Source organism: Ambystoma mexicanum, chromosome 10, assembly GCF_040938575.1.
Source record: "Ambystoma mexicanum isolate Mex_15411 chromosome 10, UKY_AmexF1_1, whole genome shotgun sequence".
Taxonomy (NCBI): Eukaryota; Metazoa; Chordata; class Amphibia; order Caudata; family Ambystomatidae; genus Ambystoma; species Ambystoma mexicanum.
The window spans coordinates 855,539,388-855,562,542 of record NC_090932.1 but is presented as its reverse complement, the minus strand read 5'-3'; the positions used below and the strand labels follow the sequence as shown (position 1 = coordinate 855,562,542).

Sequence of the window (23,155 nt, the reverse complement as noted above, 5' to 3'; positions counted from 1 at the left end):
ATGAAAACCAGGGAGCGGCAAAGGCTCCTAAGTCATCAGGTAATCACGTAAGAACATTACTAACGGGCCTCAGGTGTTGCCAGTGAGGCACTCAATGCCCTCATTTATTCAGAGTATTAAAACAGATAGTGAGAAGGTGCAAGAGGTGGGCCAGCAAAGAGAAGGTAGGAGAAAGGAGCAGCAAGAAGGAGGTGAAAAAAGGCAACGTTACAATTGAACAAGGAGATGATATGATGGTAGTAAATGAAGTGAAAGGCCACATCTGGAAGGAGGAGGCGAGAGGAAAGGAAGATGTTGGAGAAGGGAAAGATCTGAGTGGAGGAAGACAGAGGCAAGGTCATGGACAAGACTAAGATAGATGAGGGACTGAGGAGGAAGGAGGAGAAGAGTCAAGCCAGGAGGAGGTGGATAGAAAGACAGATTGAGGAAGGTAGAGGTCATTGGAGGTGGGGAGAAGTTGGAAACGGGAGAGGGACAGGGTGGTGGAAGAAGTGGCAGAGAAAGTTTGGAAACAGAATTCAGCAATGGTCAAGAGGCCTTCACACCTGTTTTCTTCTCTTTGAGTTTGGCACACGTTTTTTGAGAAGTATTAAGCCAAATATGAATGAATCCAAAAGGTGTATGCAACTACATTGGTTTGTTGAAGCAAGAATGACAGGACAGGAGAATTGGGCCATTTAATCTTATAACAAGAAAGATTGATTTTCTCTCCACAAATCAGTCTGCCCAACTCCTCCAGTTCCCACCCATCTTCCTGGATAGATGCTACCCAAATGTCTAAAGGAGATATATTACTATCATGAGTACAGAAACGTACAGTTTATGCTTCATAGATCATGCCCACAACATGATTCTTAATATTAGGCCTTAATTAGGTAATGTGACCCTAGGCGGTGGGCTGCCCCTCTCACTACCTCTCACTACCGGCCCCTCACCCCGAGGGAGTCTTAAGATGGGTGGCGGTGCCATTACCACCAGGGTTGGATGCTGCAGAAGGACATATTTATTTATTTATTTATTGAGTATTTGTAAGGTGCCTATACAACAAATAGTGTTTTCAGGCGCAATTAGCACCCATGCAGTTTCCTTCGTGGGTGCTAATAGTGTTTAATTAAAGAAAAGAAACATACCTTGCGGCTCAGTTCTCGTCATCAAAAAGGTAATAAGAGTAGGGAGACTATGGTAAGTTTTTCAATTTTTTTTTAAATTAAACACTCTTAGCTCCCGCTTAGGAAATTACATGGGGGCTATGAAGAGAGGGGGATCAGGGAAGGGACGGAGGAGCGGACAATGGAAGTGGTGGATGGCCAGCAGCACTCAGGCTGCTTGCAACGCTGTGTTATACCAGAGAATCCAGTTAGCGTTCCGAGTATCCTGATTGGTCAGCACCCCCTTCCAGGGTGCTAAGCTGCATTAAAACAGAGTGTTACTTATTATTGCTGGATTTTTGTTTGCTTTAAAAAAAAAAAGTTTGTTTCTGCAGAAGCTCACATTGTAATTGTAAACCAAATGTTTAAATATATGTTTATTTCTTTTTTAGTAACAGAATCACTTGTGATGGTGTGAAATGTTTAGCAACACTTCTGAAGCAGAACACAGCACTAGAAATCCTGGATCTGTCTTCAAACAGAATGGAAGATGATGGAGCAATGCATCTTGGTGATGCTCTTTCTATGTACAACAACAACCTCAAAGCGTTAGTATTGAAAACAGCTAACATTTCAAGTATTGCCTTTAGATTCCTATGTATCCCCGCTGGACAATCGTTTCATTAGATCTGGTTTGAGAGAGATTTCGTTCTCTGCCAGAACCCTTGAAGATATATTTAATCCTGGATCCTGGTCTCCTCTCAATTCGCTGCAGCATGAAGCAGAAAGCTCCTAGAGTCTCCCAAAGCCTTCAGTTCTTATATTCCTGTGTGGCCATATTGTGCCAGTTATTCCTGCCATTTTTCTCCCTATGCCTTACCACAGCCTCTTCTCAAATGTAGATGCTGCTTCTCCTTATAGATGTCATAGCCATGTCACCCCATGAGTATATTGAATTGTTAATTGTTGCCTCTGCTGACAATTAACAATTCAGAAGGAACGACTGTAAAGCAGTACACATAAAGGCTGGGCTACTCTACTCTTAGTCTATAGTCCCCTTTATAGAGGAAAGGGGACTACGGACTAAGAGTACAGGAGGTGTTACTATGGCGAGTAATATTTTTAATCCCACCTATCCCTGATGCGGGTAGAGGGGATTAATGAAAACAAAAACTACAGCGTTGTCAGCACTAACACAGTAATGCCCATGAGGCCTTTCATAGTGCTAGAATTGCCTATTGACTCGCCTAGCATGCAAGGTTTGTCTTGGTGTCCGCTGGCAGGTCTGTGACAGTGTTTTGAAAGACTTTCTTTTGAAAGTCTGCACTGTGGTCGTGCACTTTAGATCCATCTGAATTCGACCGTTTGTTTTAATGTTATGGGGGTTCCCCATGCCTCCCACCACGCCACTCCCCTTACCCTTCTACTCCCACCCTCTACTTCGCTACAGCCATATACATGTATAAATATGCATGTATGTAATTGATTGAGTCCACCAAACGTACCTGACCGAAGACCAGACTTGGAAAAAAGAAAATCTTTCAAAACAAGGGATACTCTCCTACACAAAGTGAACAGTGCCCTTCATCCCCAGCACATAGGCACCATGGACCGGTCTTCCATGTCTGACCCCATGCTGAAAGTAAACAAATACGGCCCTGTTATGGTGAACACATCCTTACAAATCGCAAATAACATGAACAATTGTAGCCTTGTGGTTAAACATTTTGCACACTTGTTATGCAATCAAAATTCCAAGTCTTTGATATTTTATTTTGATACACCACATCACTACTACATTAATATTGTGCATTGAAAATAAAGTGTATAAAAAACACATATGCAGGTTTCAAAGTTATGATTGTGAAACCAGCATATATATGACACGTAAAGGAAAGGTTCATCCACGTGCTTAATTCAACCAATCGTATTGACATCTACATTTCACTATACTTCGATGTATTGAATTTTTTCTCACTTAGCATAACTTACACGTTGAACAATTAGGGTATTTATTGAGGTCAGACCTAGCTTCTGGAAGCAACAGAGCGCTTTACAATCATGGGGGAAGAAAAAGGGTAGGGAGCAGAGAAAAGGGGAGTGGAGATCTAACAACAGGGAGGGAGGGCAATAGTCAGCAATGGATCTACAAGTAACCAGGGGAGAACACAGTGGGGATCAGATCACGCAATCTCAGGTTAGGTGGGGGGTGGACGGTATATGGACCTATGTGTTAGGAAGGAGCCATTCCTTGAGAGCAGGGCCTTGAGCTGCGATTAATATCTGTGAACCGCACAATTTCCCCTCCGCCATCCCGTGATAATGTCACCTGCAGTGCAATCAACCTGAGGACAAGTGTCCTGGTGGTAATAGATCGTAAAGCACTTCCCTGCATGTGACATTAGCTGCTACTTCTGCTATGCAACACCACTTGTCATGATGTTGGCACACAACAGAGCTAAACGTACTGTCAACACATTAATGCAATCACATTTCTCCATGCAAACTTGGAAGACACTCATTCATGCAATGCATACCAACATTTATTGTGCTCACTGTCTTCACACAACAAAATAATTTTTCATTATCATATGCAAAATTAATTAAAGAAGTTGAGGTGTTATTATATATCTATAAGATTTGTATTAGTTATATTTGTGAAATACATCAATGGGATGTATTCAAACAGTGTACTGCCATTACAATAGCAAAAACACCACATCTGCATTTTTCCAGAATTTCCAGTTATTATGCCAAATGTTTCAATCCAAGATCCCAATGAAACTATATACTTTCCTTTGGAGGGGGAGCTTTCAAAGGATGTATTCGCAATGCTTGATAGACCCATACCTCTCAACTGTTTGTGTCACTAGGGTGGGTGAAAACACCTGATTATGTTGTTGATTACTGTGAGAGCCATTGTTGTATGTGGTTGTCTAAAAGGCTTAGTGGGTGAATTAGCTAATTACATGGTTGGTGACACCCACCTAAAGCGTGTGAACTGAGAGGCAGTCAACATCTTCTTACAAAAGGCTTTGAACAGATAAATTGCTTCTGATTGTAGGGACAGCTAACAGTCTTCCTATATCATTGTAATGATCCGACCATTAGGGAGTGCTACATTCACTTGTTGGCTGTACGCCCACCCTCCCCGTGTAATATAAGTTCTGTGGCAACGGTCTGTTGATGGATAAAGAACATTCTGCACTTATGAATGCATGTTATATCATATGCTTTTATATGTGTATACTAACGCATTTGTAATCCCCTTTTCTAACGTCCAAAATATATTTTCTGTAATTGTAATTCAAAACAAGTCAGTCACAGCACACATACTTCTTGCATGCTTATTGTTTAGTCTCGTCCATCCTATACTGAATGGGAAACTTTAGTCTTGTTGTTCCCAAAATGGGATTTAAAACAAAGAAGTCCTTATTCCAAATAGATAGCTTGCATTATTTTATCTTGGAGCATGCTAAACTCACATTGATTTTCATGGTCGCGTTTTCTACAGAATCCCTTCCATGACTGACGAAGGTCATCAGTGGATGTACATGGACACCAATATTTTTCATCCAAGTTCACGGTTTACAAGCGGTCAATACTAATTCGTAGCATTTGTGCATATTTTTTCTTAGCCTCTATTGTGCCTACTTTAGTGATTGTACGTCCATGAAGTTAACACCTGACCACATGCTTATGATCTCCTAGCCTGCCAAACCCTTGTGCAATAACTATACACAATGAAGAAAATTATTTTCAGTATGCCTTTTACACATTTGAATTAGTGTAAAGAACAGATGCGAGTAGACTGATAGCAAATAGATTTATCATAGAGATTTTTATTACAAGTAATTTTCATTTAGATCATTACCTCCATGCCCCTCCTCCTCGTCCCAGTACTTATTTTTGACATCACAAACTCCCTTAAAAGAATTCATTAACATACTTAATTATCCATTCTTTACTTTTATATTACTTCAATTTACGGCCCACATTTAAAATGCATTTTTACAGTAGCTTCCTAATTCCTTTCGAATTTAGCCTGATAATTTAATGCATAATGTATACTACTACTACTGTTATTTAAAGGGCCTATAGTAAGTTGATGCACCTTCTGCATAAATCTTAGTGCAAGACGAAAGCCATAACTTGCTCATTGTTAGGAAAGCATGAGAAAAATATACTTGACACTAATATGTTGTTGAATTTCATGTAGATCACACCCTACTGTCCTATAGTGGGATTAGAAAACTGAGATTTAGTCGCTCCAATCCTTTATTTCAAAGGTTTCTTGAATGTCATCATGCAGAGGTGTTAGCAGAAGTTTCCCCATGTTACTTGAATGATGGAAGAGTGGGGAGAGGATGGTGTGAAACATTGTGTGTGACCATGAGAAGAGATTGCTACCACCATTCCACTGATACAAGCTTGAGAATTCGTAGACCACAAGGCCAAATGAGTATTGTGGTAGTGTATGCATGCTCTTTGGCCTTACCCTGCCCATGATCATGGCCGAGTCAAACACCTTTCACAGAAAATATTATAAGATTATTAATTATTTATATTCTAATGTACTGTGACTGTGTGATTTGCCCTCTTTTTCGCATACTTTTCTCATTATTAGTGACTCAAAGTGTCATACTTTTAATTGCCGCTTTAACTGAAAGACTGTTGTCCCTAGTTACTATACTTTCCCTTGCCTTCTTTGGCATGAATGTTAAAACGTTCATCTTGGTTGATAGTGTTAATTTCAAAATGTTTATATGTTAGATTGAAAAGTTTAAATAATTATGAAGAACTCTGTGTACACTGTCAATGTCTTGTCTTCTCACATTGTAAAACATAGAGGACCCATCAGGGCTGCAATCTTGTAGGTGCACAACCTTCCTTATAGCCATTTGGCTATATCACTATGTTTTAAGTGTGCACCCTCCAAGATGGCCGACCCATCCTCGTGTAGAGGAGCCATCCATTGCCAGACAGCAGCCCCTTTCTGATTGGGCAGCCTCCTTCCTAACAGCCAATCCGAGGTGCCGGTGGGCAGAAGCCGGCCGCTCCAGCAAAGGCCCACCTTTAAGGCCCTATCTGAGCCTTTCCAGGCCTAGGAGGGCTGGGATGCCCCCAGCCCCACCCTTTCACCACACTACAAACTATGCTGCAGCCTGCTGTGAACATCCTGCTCTCCCGTGAATTTGGGCCTCAGCACCACTTTGAATTGATGAACCTCCAGTGAGTGATGGCTGAAATGTTCATGTGCCTCCTCCACTAGAACCCTGATCTATATCTGTGCCTATCCCACTTTACTTTTCCTCATCTCCTTCTCTACTCCCGCTGTCTGATTTGTGTTCATTGCACAAAGCCAATTTTAGTGTATTTTACATCCTGCACCCTAATTTCACTTTATTTGTGCCCTCTACTTGGAAACCGATTTTAGCTGTGTGTATTTTACATCCTGCACCCTTATGTCACTTCATTTGTGCCTTTTCCATCCTGCACTCAAATATGCATTGCTTTCTGTTCTCGCTTGTTACTGCTAGGCCACCTATGAGATTAGACCAGAACTGTGCAGTGTAGACACCCTTCTCCTTTCTACTTCCCTCCGCCATCCTAATGGCACTCGCCATCTCTACTATCTTCTCTAATTTCTACTCTATCCCCCACCCCCTCTCTCTTACTAAATCTGGAATCAAAAAGCACAAAAAAGACATCCTGCGTGCAAACCCTGGCCTTCCCATCACAGACACCTATGTCAGCGCAACCTCCAGAGAGGTCTTCACACATATACTTTTCTCTGTCCCCTCTCCAGATCTATGGACTCCTCATCTCTACTCTCTACCCTTTCACTTCATCTCCCATTAATGGTGGCACCAAGTGGGAAGTCCTCCTGGCTGGCTTCTCATCCTTCCGTTGCTTCGTTAATGTCTACCACACTGGCACTATCCTGGTTCAGGTTCCTCAACCCAACCTCCTTCTCTTTAACCTGATCCTCCCTTCCCTCATTAACCTCCTTCCCTCTGCTGCCTCTCCCCCATCACTCTCACTGATCGGAGTATCACACCCATGTACTCCTCCTCAGAAAATCTTCAAAGGCAGAGACCTCCTCCTATTGGCAACTCTTAACACCCGCTCAGCCAACAAACACTCTGCTGACATCTGTCTCCTCCTTGAAGAGACACTGACCTCAACATTCTCGCTTTCACCGAGACTTGGTTCAAAACCAGCTCAGTCACTGCTTTTGACTGCCTCCACCCTAAAGGCTTCAAGATCATTTCCAAGCCTCGACCACAATGTGCTGGCGGTGGGGTCACCTTAATCTATCATGAGTGGGTTTCTTCTTCTATCGTACCCACCCAGCTCTATTCTTCCTTTGAGAGCCTGGTTTGCAAGTTGGTCATCTCTCCCTCCTCCACTCTGACCATTGCTACCAATTACCGGCCTCCAGGCGCAACCACCCTCTTCCTCTCTGAATGGGCTGAATTCTGCTCCTCCTTACTTTCAACCACCTCCAACCTCCTCCTCTTGGGTGACTTCAACATACAATTGGACTCCCCTGTTTCAGCAGAGCAGAACGGAAGTGGCAAACCTCAGGTTCACCCTCTGACAAACTGGCCTGCCGCCTGCTCTAAAGGTATTACAGACTCTCCATTCGTGCCAAGAAAAGGGCCCACATTCAACCACGGATATCTGGTGCATCCAATAACACGTCTGAACTTTTCAGGGAGATAGCTAACCCTTCTGCCTTCTCCTCCTCCCTTCTTCCTTCCCAGGACCTCTGCAATGCACTGGCCACACACTTTGTCACCAAAACTCAGGACATCCTGAACACCCTTGTTACTCACCTGCCAAACCCATCCCACGCCCCCTTGCCTCCCTTGGCCACTCACCCTCCTCCTTCCGCCTTCTCTTCCTTCACCCCTGTCACACCTGAAGAAGTGACCAGTGTTGTACGCTCTATGAAGGCTTCTTCCAAACAGGTTCCACCTTGCTCGTCCAGAACCATCAAGGACAACATTGTCTCTCTTGCCCCTGTACTCGCTGATTTCTGAAACCACTCTTTCACCACTGTTTCTTTCCGCTCCTCCCTCAAGCACTCCTGTGTGCGCCCGCCCCTGAAAAAACCTTCAGCAGACCCTACCTGTCCATCCAACTACCGCCCTATTTCAATCACCCCCTTCCTGCGGAAACTGCTGGAGAAGCTGGCCTTGCCCCAACTCAACTTGCACACTGAACTTGTCGGTGGTCAGCATGATCATCAATCTGGATTCCGAGCATCCAGAGGCACGGAAACTGCTCTTCTGTACACCTGTGAAGAACTGCTTGCATCCCTTGAATCCACTCCCCAGCTGTTCTCATCCTACTTGATCTCTCCTCTGCCTTTGACACTGCCAACCATTCCATCCTCATACAAAGGCTCCACAATACCCTTGTTATCTTGGAACGGGCACTGGAATGGATGACCTCTTTCCTAACTGACCGCTCTTTCCAAGTCATCTTGGGAACCTTCTTCTCTCCTATTTCCTTCTCCACCCATGATGTCCCCCAGAAATCTATCCTCTCCCCCTGGCTCTTTAACATCTACCTTGCTCAGCTGGCACTCCTCATCTCCTCCTTCTCCCCCAACTTCAGTGTTATGCAGATGACACTCAACTCTTTTTCAGGCTTCCTGCTGACTCACTCGCACCTTCCTTCATCCCTGACTGCCTATCTGCCATCCAGGTCTGGTACACTTCCAACGATCTCTGCCTCAATGCCAGCAAAACTGAGATTCTTCCAATTGGGACCCTGCTCCCTCCTTCACTTTTCTCTGACCTCCCACCTTGGGCTCTCCCCCTGCTCATTCTTATGAAGCCAGAAACCTGAGTCATCTTTCACTCCTCTCTCTCCGTCCTCCCTCACACTCGGGACGTTGCTAAGAAGTCCCACTTTCAACTCCTCCTTCTCAAAGGAATTCTCAATTTTCTCACTTTCCGCCAGAAGCTCAATGTCTCCCGAGCCCTGGTTCTCTCTAGGCTTGACTATTGCAACATCCTCCTTCACCTACTTTCTCCCACTCTGTGACCCCTTCAGCTAATCCAGAATAGAGCAGCAAGACTTATCCTTGGCCTTAAACCCAGGGACCGCATCACTTCTGTCCATAAAAGTCTCCACTGGCTCCCAGTTGCTGCGTGGATCAAATAAAAATCCCCCTTTATCATCCAAAAGGCTGTCTGGGGCCAGGGACCACACTATCTGCAACTCTCTGTTACAAAATACTCTCCTTCTAGACGTCTACGTTCCTCTGGCACCAACTCCCTGTGTGTAAAGTGTTTTGCTAAACAGAGAGCAGGAGGTTGTTCGCTTTCCTCAGCTGGATCCCTCCTATGGAACAGCCTCCCCCTCCCTCTGCATCTTGAACAGGACCTTCTTAAGTTCCGAAAGCACCGCAAGACCGTCCTCTTTTTCCTCCTCCTTCCCTTCTTTCCTCCTCTGCTAATCTCACAGTTGCTGTGATTGGTGTCTTGGGCCTTTATGCATCCTCGGGGTCCCTGACCACTCGCACCCAATCTCCACAGCTTCTGTCTACCCTCAGCACTTGCCTCGGCACACCCTCCACATTGGAGACTCGCACCTTTCCACCCAACGCGGCTCCTGGCGGCATAGCACTTACCATACCTTGCATTTCATCTGTGGCTCACCCTCGAGCACGGACACCCCAGCACCTACCCCACTGCCCTCTTCCTTGCTGCACTTGCACGTTCTGAATACTTGCAAGGCATAGTAGGTCCAGCCGCTCCTTCCCCCACTGTATTTCTTGTATATTTTAGTTGTACTACACTCCCATGTTCCCTTCCTGTTGCCCTGTGGGCGCTTTGAAACAGAATTAATTTGCTGTATAAGCGCCTAACAAGCAAACAATAAATACACAATACAAACATAATTGTTCTATAATGCGTTTGTAGCCAACAAATGCTAGTGACAACTGAACACTTTCATTGATGCTGCCATGTAAAATGCCAATACACATATTTGTAATACAATAACTACTGTGCACAAGTTAGAACACTAGAATTCACATAAATGAAACATTAATAGCTGTAAGAACAATTAACATCCGACAAAGATAATACGTGACCACCATTCATACTTGTTATCAATATTCATTTAAAAATCATACATTTCTAACAAATAACTTATTCTCATACAACATTAAAAGCCGTTTATATGTGATCAGACCACAATTCTTGATTACAGATAAATGAACATTTCTATTGTATTACTTTCCTTTTAATTGCAATTCAATTTGTAAGGGCCGGGAAGATAGTTCAGGAGCAATGCATTTGTTTTGGAAACAAGACCGCGCAGAGCCACACAGGTTCGAATCCCTGTCCCACGCTTAGAAACTGGTCTTCGGTATTTGTTACAAAAAATTAATTAATAAAAGCGGACATTGTTACAATATAAAAACTTTTTCGTGGACCACAAAACGAATTCCTTTAAATTTGCTGGTTACTGTGGCTACAATGGAAGACATGGGAGGACAGTGCACTGGAGCTTTGTTCGTGGTGTGAGGGTTCAGAAATGAAAGCTGGACACAAGGTTGTTATGTTTCCATTCAAAGACATTTATTAAATAATAATGGGTTGGAAAATGCCTCTCTGGCCCTATGCTAAAGAGGAACCTTCCTACCTAAAACCAAACTAAGAATCTGTCTGTGTCAGGATGTCAATAACTGAAAAGCTGTCCATGTGTCCAAAACGTCCTATGCTGACCCAAGCAATACAAATGTGCAAGGAAATGTTTTCAAATTGATATTGGCAAAAAGTGTTCACAACTAAAATAAGAATAGCTCCACCAAAAATGTTCTCCAAGGTGGAAGTCCTTCGATCCAGAGAGAGTGGACACCTTCCCCTTGATTCTTAAGTAGGATGGCAAACTTTTACAAACAGTTCCTTGGTATCTCTCCTTGATTCATAAGGTTCCTGCTTGGTCAACAAGTTCTGTAACAGTCGTTCTTTAAATACAATCTCTCCTTGGTTCACTGTCTTTCTTTAACACCACTTTCTCCTTGGTTTAGAAAACACTGTCTTTCTTTAACATTTCTGGGATCTTTGCAAATTGCCTGGTATACTCCCCTGACAGGTCTGTTTATGCAACTCCAACCACCTGGTGTACTCTTCTGCCAGGACTTTTTATGCAATGACAACTGCTTGGTGTACTCTCCTGCCAGGACTTCACTTGGGGTTTTCACTTAGCTCATATACTCCCCTGCCAGGACTTCTTATACATTCAATTACCTGCACTTTTGCCTTGCCAGGATTTCCCATGCAGTTGAATTGCCTGGGTTTGCATTGCCAGGGCTTCTCATGCCTTTGAATTGCCTGGTCTTGTCTTGCCAGGACTTCTCATATGTTTCAAAGTTTCTCTGTATCACCAATACTGTATGTATTGCTCTCTGCTTGGTAAATAAGCTTGCAGTAAGTTTTGCCCATTCACTTGCATTTCATTCATCCATAACTCATTGGGGATTGTACTTTACCAATTCTGTATTCAATCAATCTTTGTGTATCTTTAACAATGTTATCATATACAAATTATCGTTGCCGCGGTCGCCGGTTCGCCCTGGGGTCCCAACTGGCTTTGGGTAGAATCACTGGTTCTCTCCAGCGTCTCCGTCTGGTTCATGCTTCTGCTGCGTGGGGCTTTCACCCGCTTTCCACACTGCAGTGTGCAGACATCCTTCTGGCTTCCGTTCCCCCATACGATTGCTTATCTTCAGGTTCCGTAATGGAGAACGCTGCCTCTGCGAGCTGGCGAGCACCCTGGACCTCTCTTGCAGCTCCCAGTGTCTCCCTGGCACTTTTATTTCTCGTGCAGCAGTTCCCCGTCTGACGTGGTGGCCTTCTCTGCTCCGCCACACCAGTATGTGATCTTCTTATTCGTGAGCCTTCACACAGGAGTCAATGGGCCTCGTTAGGACCCTGGCGGTAGCCGTGCCCTTATTAAGGGCACGGTTGCCACAGGTAATTCATTTTTACCGGGTCCATGCAATGGGTAATTACTGGGTCATGCCGACCTTGACGGACCCGGTAATTGCCCATTCCATGGGCCCGGTAAAAATGAATCCCCATTCCCATTTGAACCCTATAGGGCTCAATGGGAATGGGGATGATGCTAACAACGGGCCCATTAATAACGGGCCCGTTGTTAGCATGCTTGTCTCCTCGTAATAGGGCGGTACAGGGTTAACAGCACCGACACCTTTATCGGCACCGTTCACCCCTTACCGCCCTCCTCGTAATGAGGCCCAATGTCTTCTCCTGCACTGCCTCCCCGGGTTCCGCACTTGCCATGTTTAAATGTCCCCTGCACAGGTGATTTGGGTAGAAAACAACTAGACTGAATGTTGTGCTTCAGGTGCTTGTTACCTTGTTTAAACTGCTTCATCGTCCTCATCTCAGTACTTGAGTGATTCTGGGAGTTGGCATACATGGGTGTCATTGGACACACAATGTTTAAAAAGTCCTTTTCAATGTTTTTACTTAAAGGTATCTTGGAGCTGTGTGCGTTTATGTAACAAGTGGGTATTTGACCACACAAATGTAAAGAAGAGGTTTCTTTACTTCCTCTACAAGGGGGAACAAGCAGCTGGCAATAGGCCATTAAAGTCTTGGGTATTAGTCGGTCATTGTAAAGGGTCTTGGGTATTAGAGGGTCTTCCTCATGGGAAAGGGGGAGATACCGTGCCTCGGCCAATGAAGTCATGAAATCTCCCCAGTAGTTGTCTCCTCCAATGTGATCCTCCCCATAAAGCCTCCAGAGTCAGGATCAGGTAGCGGCTGCCGTCCGCTGGCCACATTGGAGGAGGTCACCACCTGGGAATCCGTGATGACTCCATTGGATTCATCACAGTGGGCATAGACTGAGTTCATGGATGAAAACCTGTTCTTAGACGGTGTGTTTCCATCACCAAGACTTTTAAAGTGAGACCTCTCCTGATTTCCATTCATTCGAAGACAGATTGGTGACTCAGTTATTTTTCTTTTGCTGAAAGTCACCACGTATGGTAATTCACCTGCAACAACAGCAGTTGTTGCCTACCAACACTTTCATTATAAGCAAGAACAGCAAGGCATGTACGAGCCACCATACTGTCTATGCTGGAATGTAAGGTTTTGGGCTTGTGTTTGAGACCCATGTTGTCAAAAACCTCTAAATCCCTGGTGTGGAAAAATCCTGTGAGCCCCTTCATATCTCTGGTGAGTCCTTTGTAGCACACTATCTTTGCAAGGGTTGTATGAGGAGGTGACTCGGGCTCCAGCCATTTTTTTCCTCTACTTTACTTCCTCGCTCAGATGTGAATGCGTGCACTAATTATAGTGTGTGTTTGCCCCCCATGAATGTTTGTTAGTAGCATGGTGGATAAGTGATTGCCAAATTTCCACCATTATGTCCAATAAACATTCACAATTTCCAGAACTCCACCAGAGATGATTACTCATGGACTGTGATCATATAAGTAGTTTTTTGCAGCCCTTTTTTCCTGCCACATTGATGTTCTTGGCAACAGACTTTGACGCATGCCTAAGGTCAAATTGATGCCTAACCCGTTTCAACCTCTCTCGCATGACCATGTTAATGCCCACATTCTGGTCTATGGCTATTACTCCGATTTGTAATCCTTTGGATTAAAGAAATTCAATGATTTTTACAAAACCATGCTTCTCCATCGCAACAGAGGATGTACACTCAGTCATCTGTTCCACCACAGAGCTTGCTATTTTTTTTTACTATCCAAGTCCTGGTGGTGATAAGCGCAATACTTCATGAAAGTCAGAGACTGTCATACTGTCCATCACCGGCCAGCCAAAGCCTTTGGCCAGCGAGAGCATTGCTACCTGCTCTTGATTCCACACACCATGATTTGCAAAGAATAAATAATTGTGCTGGTATTTAAAGTAGGGGGTTGTCAAAAGGAACTCGAGTCCAAACATTTTTTGTAAAAGCTTGATATTTTTGTAAATGTGGAGCCACTAATTAAGTGTGCAAGAACTTACACATTTTCTTAATAGAGCATTTCCAAACATTGGATGAGCGGACCAAGAAAGGTTGCAGTGTTCATCGTCAGTGCTTCCTTGAATGTTCCAACTATTTGTCATTTGAAATGAATGAAAGGTTTGCCACATCTTTTACACCATGTTAATGTGTTGCATTTCAGCATCTTAAAAATGTCAAGCAGGCAGCAGTCAAATAGTATGTATTTTGGTTCCCACAAAAGCCATTCGTCGGGCAATTGAGTGTCTTCAGCTTCAAATGTGGTGGTTATTTCCTCCACACTTGTCGTGTTTTAGTCAGGATCTTTGTCATTGTTATCAGTTAATTCTGAGGTGGCTTCAGAGGTTTGTAATAAGGATAATTTGGGTGGCTGTGATTTAATTGGTGAAACAGGGAAATCCAGTAGTTCAACAATCCTTCCCTTGGTGTTCATTGCATGACTGGATCGACATGTAATGTTGTTGCCTCTTATGTTGATAGTGCCAGTTGAGGCGACATGGTGTGAGGTAGCAATGGTCTTTCATTAATTTCCACAGCTCTGTTGTAATGTTCAACACAAATTACAGCCACTGGACGTGGGCATCCCTCATGACAACATTGGGTCGAGATTCAGAAATCTGCAACAACAGTTCTTCCCATGTCGCCATTGTTTGACTTCCAGCATCCCAGCATACCATTGGAGCTTCGGTTGTTTTCAATGTAATCCTAGATCTGTGTTCACAAATACACATATTCATTGAAGGCATAGTTTTCCCTGCATAAACGTTATTGAAGGACACTTTATGCAGTAAATCACATACATGTTTTTTCAATTTGAGAAGGTGTTTAGTTGCAAGTTGATATTGCCAAACTGGAATATCTCTGTTTTTTTGGTGAACTGGGAAGCTACACAGTTACCACACAGGGAATGGCCTTTAATTTCAGGGAGTCCCCACATCATCATAATAGATGGTGGTTTCAAAATTGTTTTCTGAACAGTGTAAACAAGAAAATCTGTTGAGCTCTTTCATTTTTTTAAATAAGTGGTTTATCTTTTAAAATGTTTGTTTTCTGATGCCTATGCTAGTAGTTGTGCAGACCATTTGGGTGTTTTACATTTTCCCACACATATTGGGTGTAAGTAGCTCTGTGCTGTCCCTATGCCATGCCTGCCTCAAAGATCTATTCATTAATTTCTTTGTATATCCTCTCTCCAGTAAGCACATCTGGTTCTCGAAAATATTAATTTTTTCATGTAATTCTGTCTCAAAAACTGTCCAAAAGGCGGATGTTCCTTTAAAGATTGGGGATGTTGACTAGAAAACTCTTGCAAGGCGTTCCTCTGTTTCCTTGCGATAGTGTTGTACATAGCTCAAAATTGTAAGGTCCCAGCTCACCATTCCTGCAGAGGCAGACAATGAATCCTCCAGACCACTTAGTCTGTCCCTCCCAACAATCTGTAAATTACAATTGCTGTGCTGACCAGTACGGGGGTGGGGGGAGTGGATAAAACAACAATCAGGTCCCTGCTAGTTGTCCTGTGTCTTCAGGACTCTTGCTCTTCCAGGATAACTGAAATTATAATACATGTCATGGATACCATACTCTTCAGCACATTCAATTCCCACCGTACTATTGATTTATCTTCCCTGTTTTACCCGATATACCTCCGCCTAAAGCTTGAAGGATCTCTATTCCAAAAACTAGTGTTTAGTAGGAACTCTCTTTTCCCTTCCTTAGGAAATGGTTCTAAATGCCTGTGCCTTTAAATAGTTCTTAGTGCTATCCACTAGTTCTTCCATTTAACTGAAAGGAAAGGGTATTGCTTTCTTTCTGTTGTGGTAAACTATGTTCATCAGAGGTGTGGGTAATTCTTGTGTCAAACACTCAAAAACTTGATCACCAAAAAATTACTCTGAACTGAGTTCCTCAACTTCAGGTAGTCTCTTAAACTCTAGGCGTGCTAATGCCTGTATTTCCTCAGCTTACTGGTAGTCTCTGATACAGAACATGAGCTAATGCTGATAACTTCCTCCTTACCGGCATTATCTCTGCCTCACTGGAAGTGCCGCTGTGAACCGTGCTTCTAATGCTCTGGGCTCTGTTCTCCCTACAGCACATCTTCTCCTGTGGCAGCCACGACAAAGAACGTGACGCACAGCTGATTTATAATGCCAGTCTTCAAAGAACGCGCACACTTGTTATCTCGCGGCATGTTACTGTAAGGGAGCTCCACTTCCTGGGAACGCACGCTCATGCTTATAGGTGCCCTCTTCTAATCAGCTTGCAGCGGTCTTATCAGCTCACACACTCCTGAAACGTGTAACGATCGCTACACAGACCTTGCACACTGTACAGTTCCTCACACGCTGCTCCAAAACATACAATTACTGCTTTTCTCAAATTTGTACAGACAGCTGCTTTAAGGTTGTTCCATTAAACACTTTCCAATTTACTTTTAAACTTTTCTTTAACTGAATTGTGAAAGCTAGAACTCAGAACTCAACTGTAACACATTTACAGAGTTATAAGAAATGATTTCTAAATGAATTCCAGCACTTATCTGAATCCTGCTGGCATAAACTGAAGTCTTGTGAGTCCTGCTGCTCCATTTTCAATGTCTCTTGAAGTATTTTTCCTTAGCTGATCGCTGCTTTACTCTGGATCTCTGGTTGCTGTGATCTTCTTGGTTCAAGGCTGGAATGAAAGGCAGTTTAGAATCTTGTTCTCAAGATTCCAAGCTACCCTACTGTGACTCTTTAGCCAATCAGGGCTGACTTGAATCTGCACCATCTTGAATAGGGACTACTCCAGCACGCTACAAAGGCAAATGTTAAAGAAAAGAATATATGACCAACTCCCCCACACTCGACAATAGGCCTTTGCCCCGGCTTCCCTCCTGCGCCTCACGCTACCTTGTGTGACCAGACCCTACTCTTAGAGATAATACTCAGAGGGAACCTGACAAAGTCTCACTCGTGTTCACAATTTCTAAAAAAAAGCCAGTTTGTCATCATGAACCATGGTAAATTTAAAATTATTATTTAAACCATTCCTCCAGTTATGGAACAAGTTGTTGTTCTCTGCCAGTCCATATAAAAATAAGATTATCAATAAACGTTTTCCATTGGCACCAAATATTGTATATAAATTCATTATTCACACTATAGACTCGTATGATGAATTTGGAGTTGTTGTCCCTTTTCCTGGGGGTGCCACCGCATTTGAGGTTAGGGAGGTGACCTCGCTAAGCAAATCCCCCCCTAGGGGTTTGTGAAAGTGGGACCTTACTGGGAGTGACTCCGCAACAGGGGACTCAGACTCCCAATCCAGTAAGGAACTCCCTACAACTGCGACATTGGGGCTCATTACGAGTTCAGCATTATACAGTAAAAGTGGCGGTAACTGAATTACTGCCACTTTTGCCACAACACTGAATTAGGGGAGGGCGCTAATTCTGCTGGTGCGTAATTAGCCCTGGTGCAATTACCACCAGCATCAAGTGGGATTAGCATCAGCGATAATTCTGCCAGTGAAATTACTGCCAAGATGCAAAATGGTATTTTCACAGTATCACAAGTTGAAAAACAGCCAAAATACTGCCGAAAATAGGCGGCAATTCTGAAGAAAACACATGGTAGTTAGTAGAGGAAAATGCATTTGGGTGATGGGAAAAAAATCACAGGTGCACCCAATCCACTATGAAAAACTGCATAGGATCTGCACCTGACCCAAACGCACTTTCTAACACTGTGCTACCACTAGCTGTCGCTGACTGGGACATGCAACTCCTTCTGCTCCACATTGAGCTGGAAAGGCAGGAACAGTAGCACAGGGTGCAGAGAGGAGAAGAAGACGACATGCAAGGTGAGTGCACATTCCCCAGATCAGGCCCTCACCGACCACCCCAGCACAGATTAATGCCACAAAGGCATGTTTCTATGCAGCAGCCTACATGCCCAACATAATTGCTGCTGTGGTCTGCACCCATGTGGCATTGGTCGCCCTCCCCTCAGGCATCCAAAGAGGCATGCCGCAACAGGAAGCAGTATCACTCAATGTACAGGTCACCTGCGATGCGGACCTCGTGATCACACACTGCTGTGCCCGCTTCCTTGGTTCCACACAATATGCAATTGTTCTGCGGAAACAGCACACCGTGTGCATACAAGGAGAGCCACAGAGGCCAACGACATGGATACTGGGTGCGTGCACGTGCCATCACAAAACTATTCTTGCAGCACTAACGAAATGCTATGCGAAAGGGGACTGAACATTACCATAGCGATCAATGCATGCACTGTCAAGGACCTACCTGTGCAGGACCTGCCCTCTCACCCCGCACATGACAGCCACCAACCCATAGGTCTAGGCCATGCAGAACAATGCAGTAGTATGTCAGTGATGCATATTGTCCAACAAGTGAGTAACACACCCACAAAATACTGCAGGAACCCCAATGCATAGGAAAGACATACCTACACATCAAATGTTACAGTGCAAAACTGCACAAAGACAATGCAATACTGGCCGAAAGTGATGGCATGTAATCCGGTAACCATGTATGTGAAGCCATAACGTAATTAATGCAGCCACTGCAAGCATGCACACAAACAACTAATTACCCATCAGGGCACATGCATGATAGCAATGCACAGGCCCAACTCAGGCAACATGCACTTTACAAGGCCAATCACAGGCCATGTAAGTTACAACTGCTGATTGCTTTTCTGCACCATGCACACAGCTCACAAACATCACGCTTTGAGCGTAGACGAAAGTACAAGCTGCGCACATTTTATTAGTCTGAAGTTCTAACATTATGACGACATTGTTTTTTGATTAATGTTGAGTTAGACTTCATTAGGCCGACACACTTGTGAGCTTTCTGTTGCGTGACAAATCTGTGGTTGTCGTTCCTTCTCCCCTACGGGGAAACTTTTCCCATGGGGCCAGGGCAGTGCATCCACAGTACAATAGTCCCCCTGGGGGTAGTGCACAGGGGGAGGATCACATAGGAGAGGAAGCCCCTTTTGGTTTTCGGGACGTCCATCCCCTGAGAACACGGTATACCTCTGCTTTGTTACACCCTCTCTTTCACAAAGCCAAACTCTCCTTCCCAACCAGTGCCAATATCTTTTATTGTAACGTCAGCCAACCTAGTATGCTATACCTGGGTAAGGCACCAGAGAACACAATTTGCTTTCCATAAAGTTCCAATGCAAGTGCTGTGAAGCAGGAGATGACCAGGAGTATGAAGATCACTCCAGAGAGCCAGAGTGAACGGCTGAGTCTCTCATGGCACCTGATTGGTCAAAGGTAATACAAAATTGCAGCTGGAAATCAACATGGAAAGAGCCATACTGCGAGGAGGAAACCCGGGAGATGCCAGCCGAGTGGGCAGAGAAATGCACCACGAGACACCATACACAGAGGCGAAGGGGAACAAAAAGGTAGTCCAGGATGAAAGAATTACCTGACTGCTGCCCAAGAAACCCTCCGGTCGTCCCAAAGTCTTGCGAGCTGCTGGAGACAAAAACTGCACCTCGAGAAGGAAGCAGAGACCGGCAGATAAACCACCAATGAGAGGAGAGACCCAAAAGCAGCTGGAGACAGAAACCTGTGCCAGAGAAAGAAAGTGTAACCGGTGGAGCAGCCACCGACCCGAGAGAGAACTCAAACACTACTGGAACCTCACAGTGGAGCACCGCTGCCCGAAAGACGCAAACCACACAAACGGGTACACAGGCAGACCAAGAGGTGCTGGAGGTCTTGGAGGAATTGGGGAACAACTACAGAGTACGAGATATGAGGAACTTGGACCCTGAGAGTCACAGAGAGAGAAAGAAACAATGATATGCTTGGCAGGAAAGTAAACCAAGCAGGCAACAGACATTATTCTGAGTCTGGGACCCACAACCATGTGTCTGGGACCCTTCGAGAAACGGAGACAACCCAGAAAGAAATATATGCTTGGCAGGAGTGTAAACCAAGCTATTGTGATATTGTATTGCGAGTCTGGGACCTGCACCCACACGCGAGCCAGAGAATAAGAGAATCTGGGACTTTGAAAGCAAAAGAAACAGACAGGAAGAAAACATATGCTTGTCAGGAGAGTACAGCAAGCTTGTATAATACATCACTGTGAGTCTGTAACTCGCACCCATATGGAGGTCTAAGAAGAACATGAAGCTCATTCAGGAAAGTGCAGGGTCTGGGACCCAAAGAGATACAAGGAACACATTAACAGAGACTATCCGTTATCATTTCCTGGGGTGTGTTTGGCAGGAGAGTGAACCAAATATATATGATATGGCATTTATAACGCGCCTATACACAAGTGTTTCAAAGTGTGACGAGGCAAGGGAGGGGGAACAGAGGGAAGACAGAGACAGCGATCTTACTAGGCCAGGTGTCATTCAGATCGCGCAAGTGCAGGGGAAGGGGAAAAGTGTGGGGGGCAAAGGGGAGGGGACAGTGCTGTACATGGGATAACTAGAATAAATAAAAGCAATAAGTAAAAGTGCAGCTAGCTGGTGGCAAGTGCAAGGGTAATTGCAGACATCAGGTGTCAAATGCTGGTAGGGGACTGTAGGGATACAGAAAACAGTCCCAAGTGTGGGGGTTGCCAGTGAGGCACTGCAGGCCAGGTAACCAGTGCAGTATCAGTTTAAGGTTTATAGCAACTTTTCCGACAGTCAATATTTCTAAATACCAAAATGTCGAACCAAACGTGGCGAAAAAAAAAATTGGAATGCCTTTTGTTTAACCCCCCCGTTTTTTTTTTAAAACATCTTTTTTTTGCTACCTAAAGAAAACTAAAACCTATAAAATAAAAAAACAATACATTTGAGAAAAAAAATTCGGCACTTTTGGTTTGACATTTTGGTATTTAGAAAAAATGCTTTCAACATATTGACTGGATACCTCAGTTTCATCCAGGAGTTCAGCATGGGAGAGGAGGAGAGAAAGCAGAAGCAAAGAGGAAGGTTTTCAGGTGCTTCCGGAACCAGAGATGGTTCGCCTCAAGTTTCAGGGAGGCTGTTCCAGAGGGAGCCCCCAGCCGAAGAGAGATATCTACCACCAACTCGTTGCTTGGAGAAGCAACTGACCCTGAGGAGAAGATTCAGCTGACGGTAGCCTGAAAATTAGCTGAGTGTCATCCACATAACACTGAACGTTGGGGCATAGAGCAGCAATGCGGTGGGCAAGAAGTGCCAGGTATTGGTTGAACAGCCAGGGAGAGAGGTTCGACCTCTGGGTAACACCCCAGGTAGAGATAGCAATATAGGAGACGAAGGACCCAAGTTGGACCTGGGAGGGTCGATCAGAGAGGAAAGAAGTCAGTCACACCAAGGCCTGACCGGTGATAACCAGGTTGTCACAGAGGCGGTTGAGCAGGATGGCATGGTTAACGGTGTCAAAGGCAGAAGAGAGATCAAGTAAGATGAGGACACAGGGGGTGTTGGAATCAAGGTTGGAGAGCAGGTCTTCACTTCACGGATGCTCAGGAGAATAGTTTCCGTGCTTCTGGTAGCTCTGCAGCCAGACTGATGGTCATGAAGACAACCAGCAGATTCATTGTGAAGATTAAGCTGGGAGATGGCCAGCTTTTCTAGGAGTTTGCCCAGGAAAGGAGTGATCGAGATTGGGCGATTGTTAGCCGGGCCGGGCAGGACGGGTCGGCAGAGGGTTTCTTAAGAAGTGGGCACACAATGGAGTGCTTCAGGGGGGATGGGAAGACTCCAGTGGCGAAGGAGTGGTTGCAGAAGTTGGCGAGAGCAGGAGCCAGGGAGTCAATGTGGTCCTTGATGGTTTTGGAGGAACAGGGATGGACCTGTTTTGACAAGACTTTCATAGATCAGACTTGTCTGGAAATCTTGTCTGGGGAGAACAGGGGAAATTCAGAGAAGGAGGGAGGAGAGGTGGCCAAAGAAGGGCCAGTGGAAGAGTAGGGAGTAGAGTGAGGGGGAGATAAGAGAGAGAAGACAGGATGTCCTGAGTTTTAGAGATGAAATGAGAAGCCAGAGCCGTGCAGAGGGCCTGAGAGGGGACAGGAGATGTAGAGAATGCATTAGGATTGGCCAGTTCCTTGCAGATTTTAAAGAGTTTGGCCGAGTTGTTAGATGCCGCAGAGACGCAGGCTTGGGTGTGAGCTCTCTTCTTGTTGCGGACAGAGAGCCGGTATTGCCTTTGGAGCAGGCGGCAGGCCAGTTTGTCAGAGGATGTACCAGAAGGACGCCATTTCCTCTCAGCTACCATGCACTTGAGTTTGAGGGTGACAAGGTCTGAGTTGTACCAGGAGTTGCACTTGGCTTTGGGCTTCAAGCGGATCCTCATGACAGGGGCAAGAACATTGAGAGTATCACATATAGCAGAGTGGAGCATGGAAAGGGCTGTGTCAGGGTGTGAGACGGCCAGAGGGGGGGGGGTTGAGAATGTGGCGGCAAAAGCCTCATCTGACACACGCTTCATCGGTCGGATAACCGAGAAGGTGGGTGGCAGTGCTGGAGTAAGCTTGACCTGAGGGGTAGAGAGGGTGAGATGGGAGGAAAGGAGAAGGTGATCACTCTAGGAGAGAAGAGTGCTGAGAGGGATAGAAAGGGGAAGGTCTGAGGAGATCAGAACATCCAGAGTGTGCCCTGCAGAGTGAGTTGGGCTGGAGGGGAGAATAGAGAGTGAGAGAGAGTGGCAAAGGTCGTGAAAGAGTCCAGAGGAAGGACAGGAAGCATCTAGATGGATGTTAAAGTTACCAAGAAGGAGGAGTTGAGTGGTTGAGACCAGGAGGGAAGAGGAGATGTCCGCCCATTCAGAGAGGAAGGGGGAGATCTGACCAGGTGGCCGATAGATAGTAGCCACAGTAAGGGATTGGCTAGGTGAGAGAGAAAGCCTGCAGACGAGGCCTTCGAAAGAGTAGTAGGCCTGCGTAGGAATGACAGAGGCAGGAAATCACTCAGGGAAGATCAGGGCTACACCCCCTATGGAACGGTGGGACCTGGGCACGGAGAGGATCTTGTAGCAATCAGGGAGGAGAGTGTCAAAACTTGTGACAG

The 23,155-nt window shown here is 44.9% G+C and overlaps 1 protein-coding gene across 8 annotated transcripts in view; it reads left to right on the top strand.

Annotated features, from left to right (window-relative positions):
• The window catches only part of LRRC34 (leucine rich repeat containing 34), a 397,826-nt gene that overhangs the window by 342,439 nt on the left and 32,232 nt on the right, over nucleotides 1-23,155 (top strand). For all 8 annotated transcript variants that reach the window (XM_069618532.1, XM_069618536.1, XM_069618535.1 and 5 more), the window contains one exon: nucleotides 1,541-1,696. In XM_069618532.1, coding sequence (XP_069474633.1) covers nucleotides 1,541-1,696 — 156 coding nt within the window. The remainder of the gene's footprint in view (nucleotides 1-1,540; nucleotides 1,697-23,155) is intronic.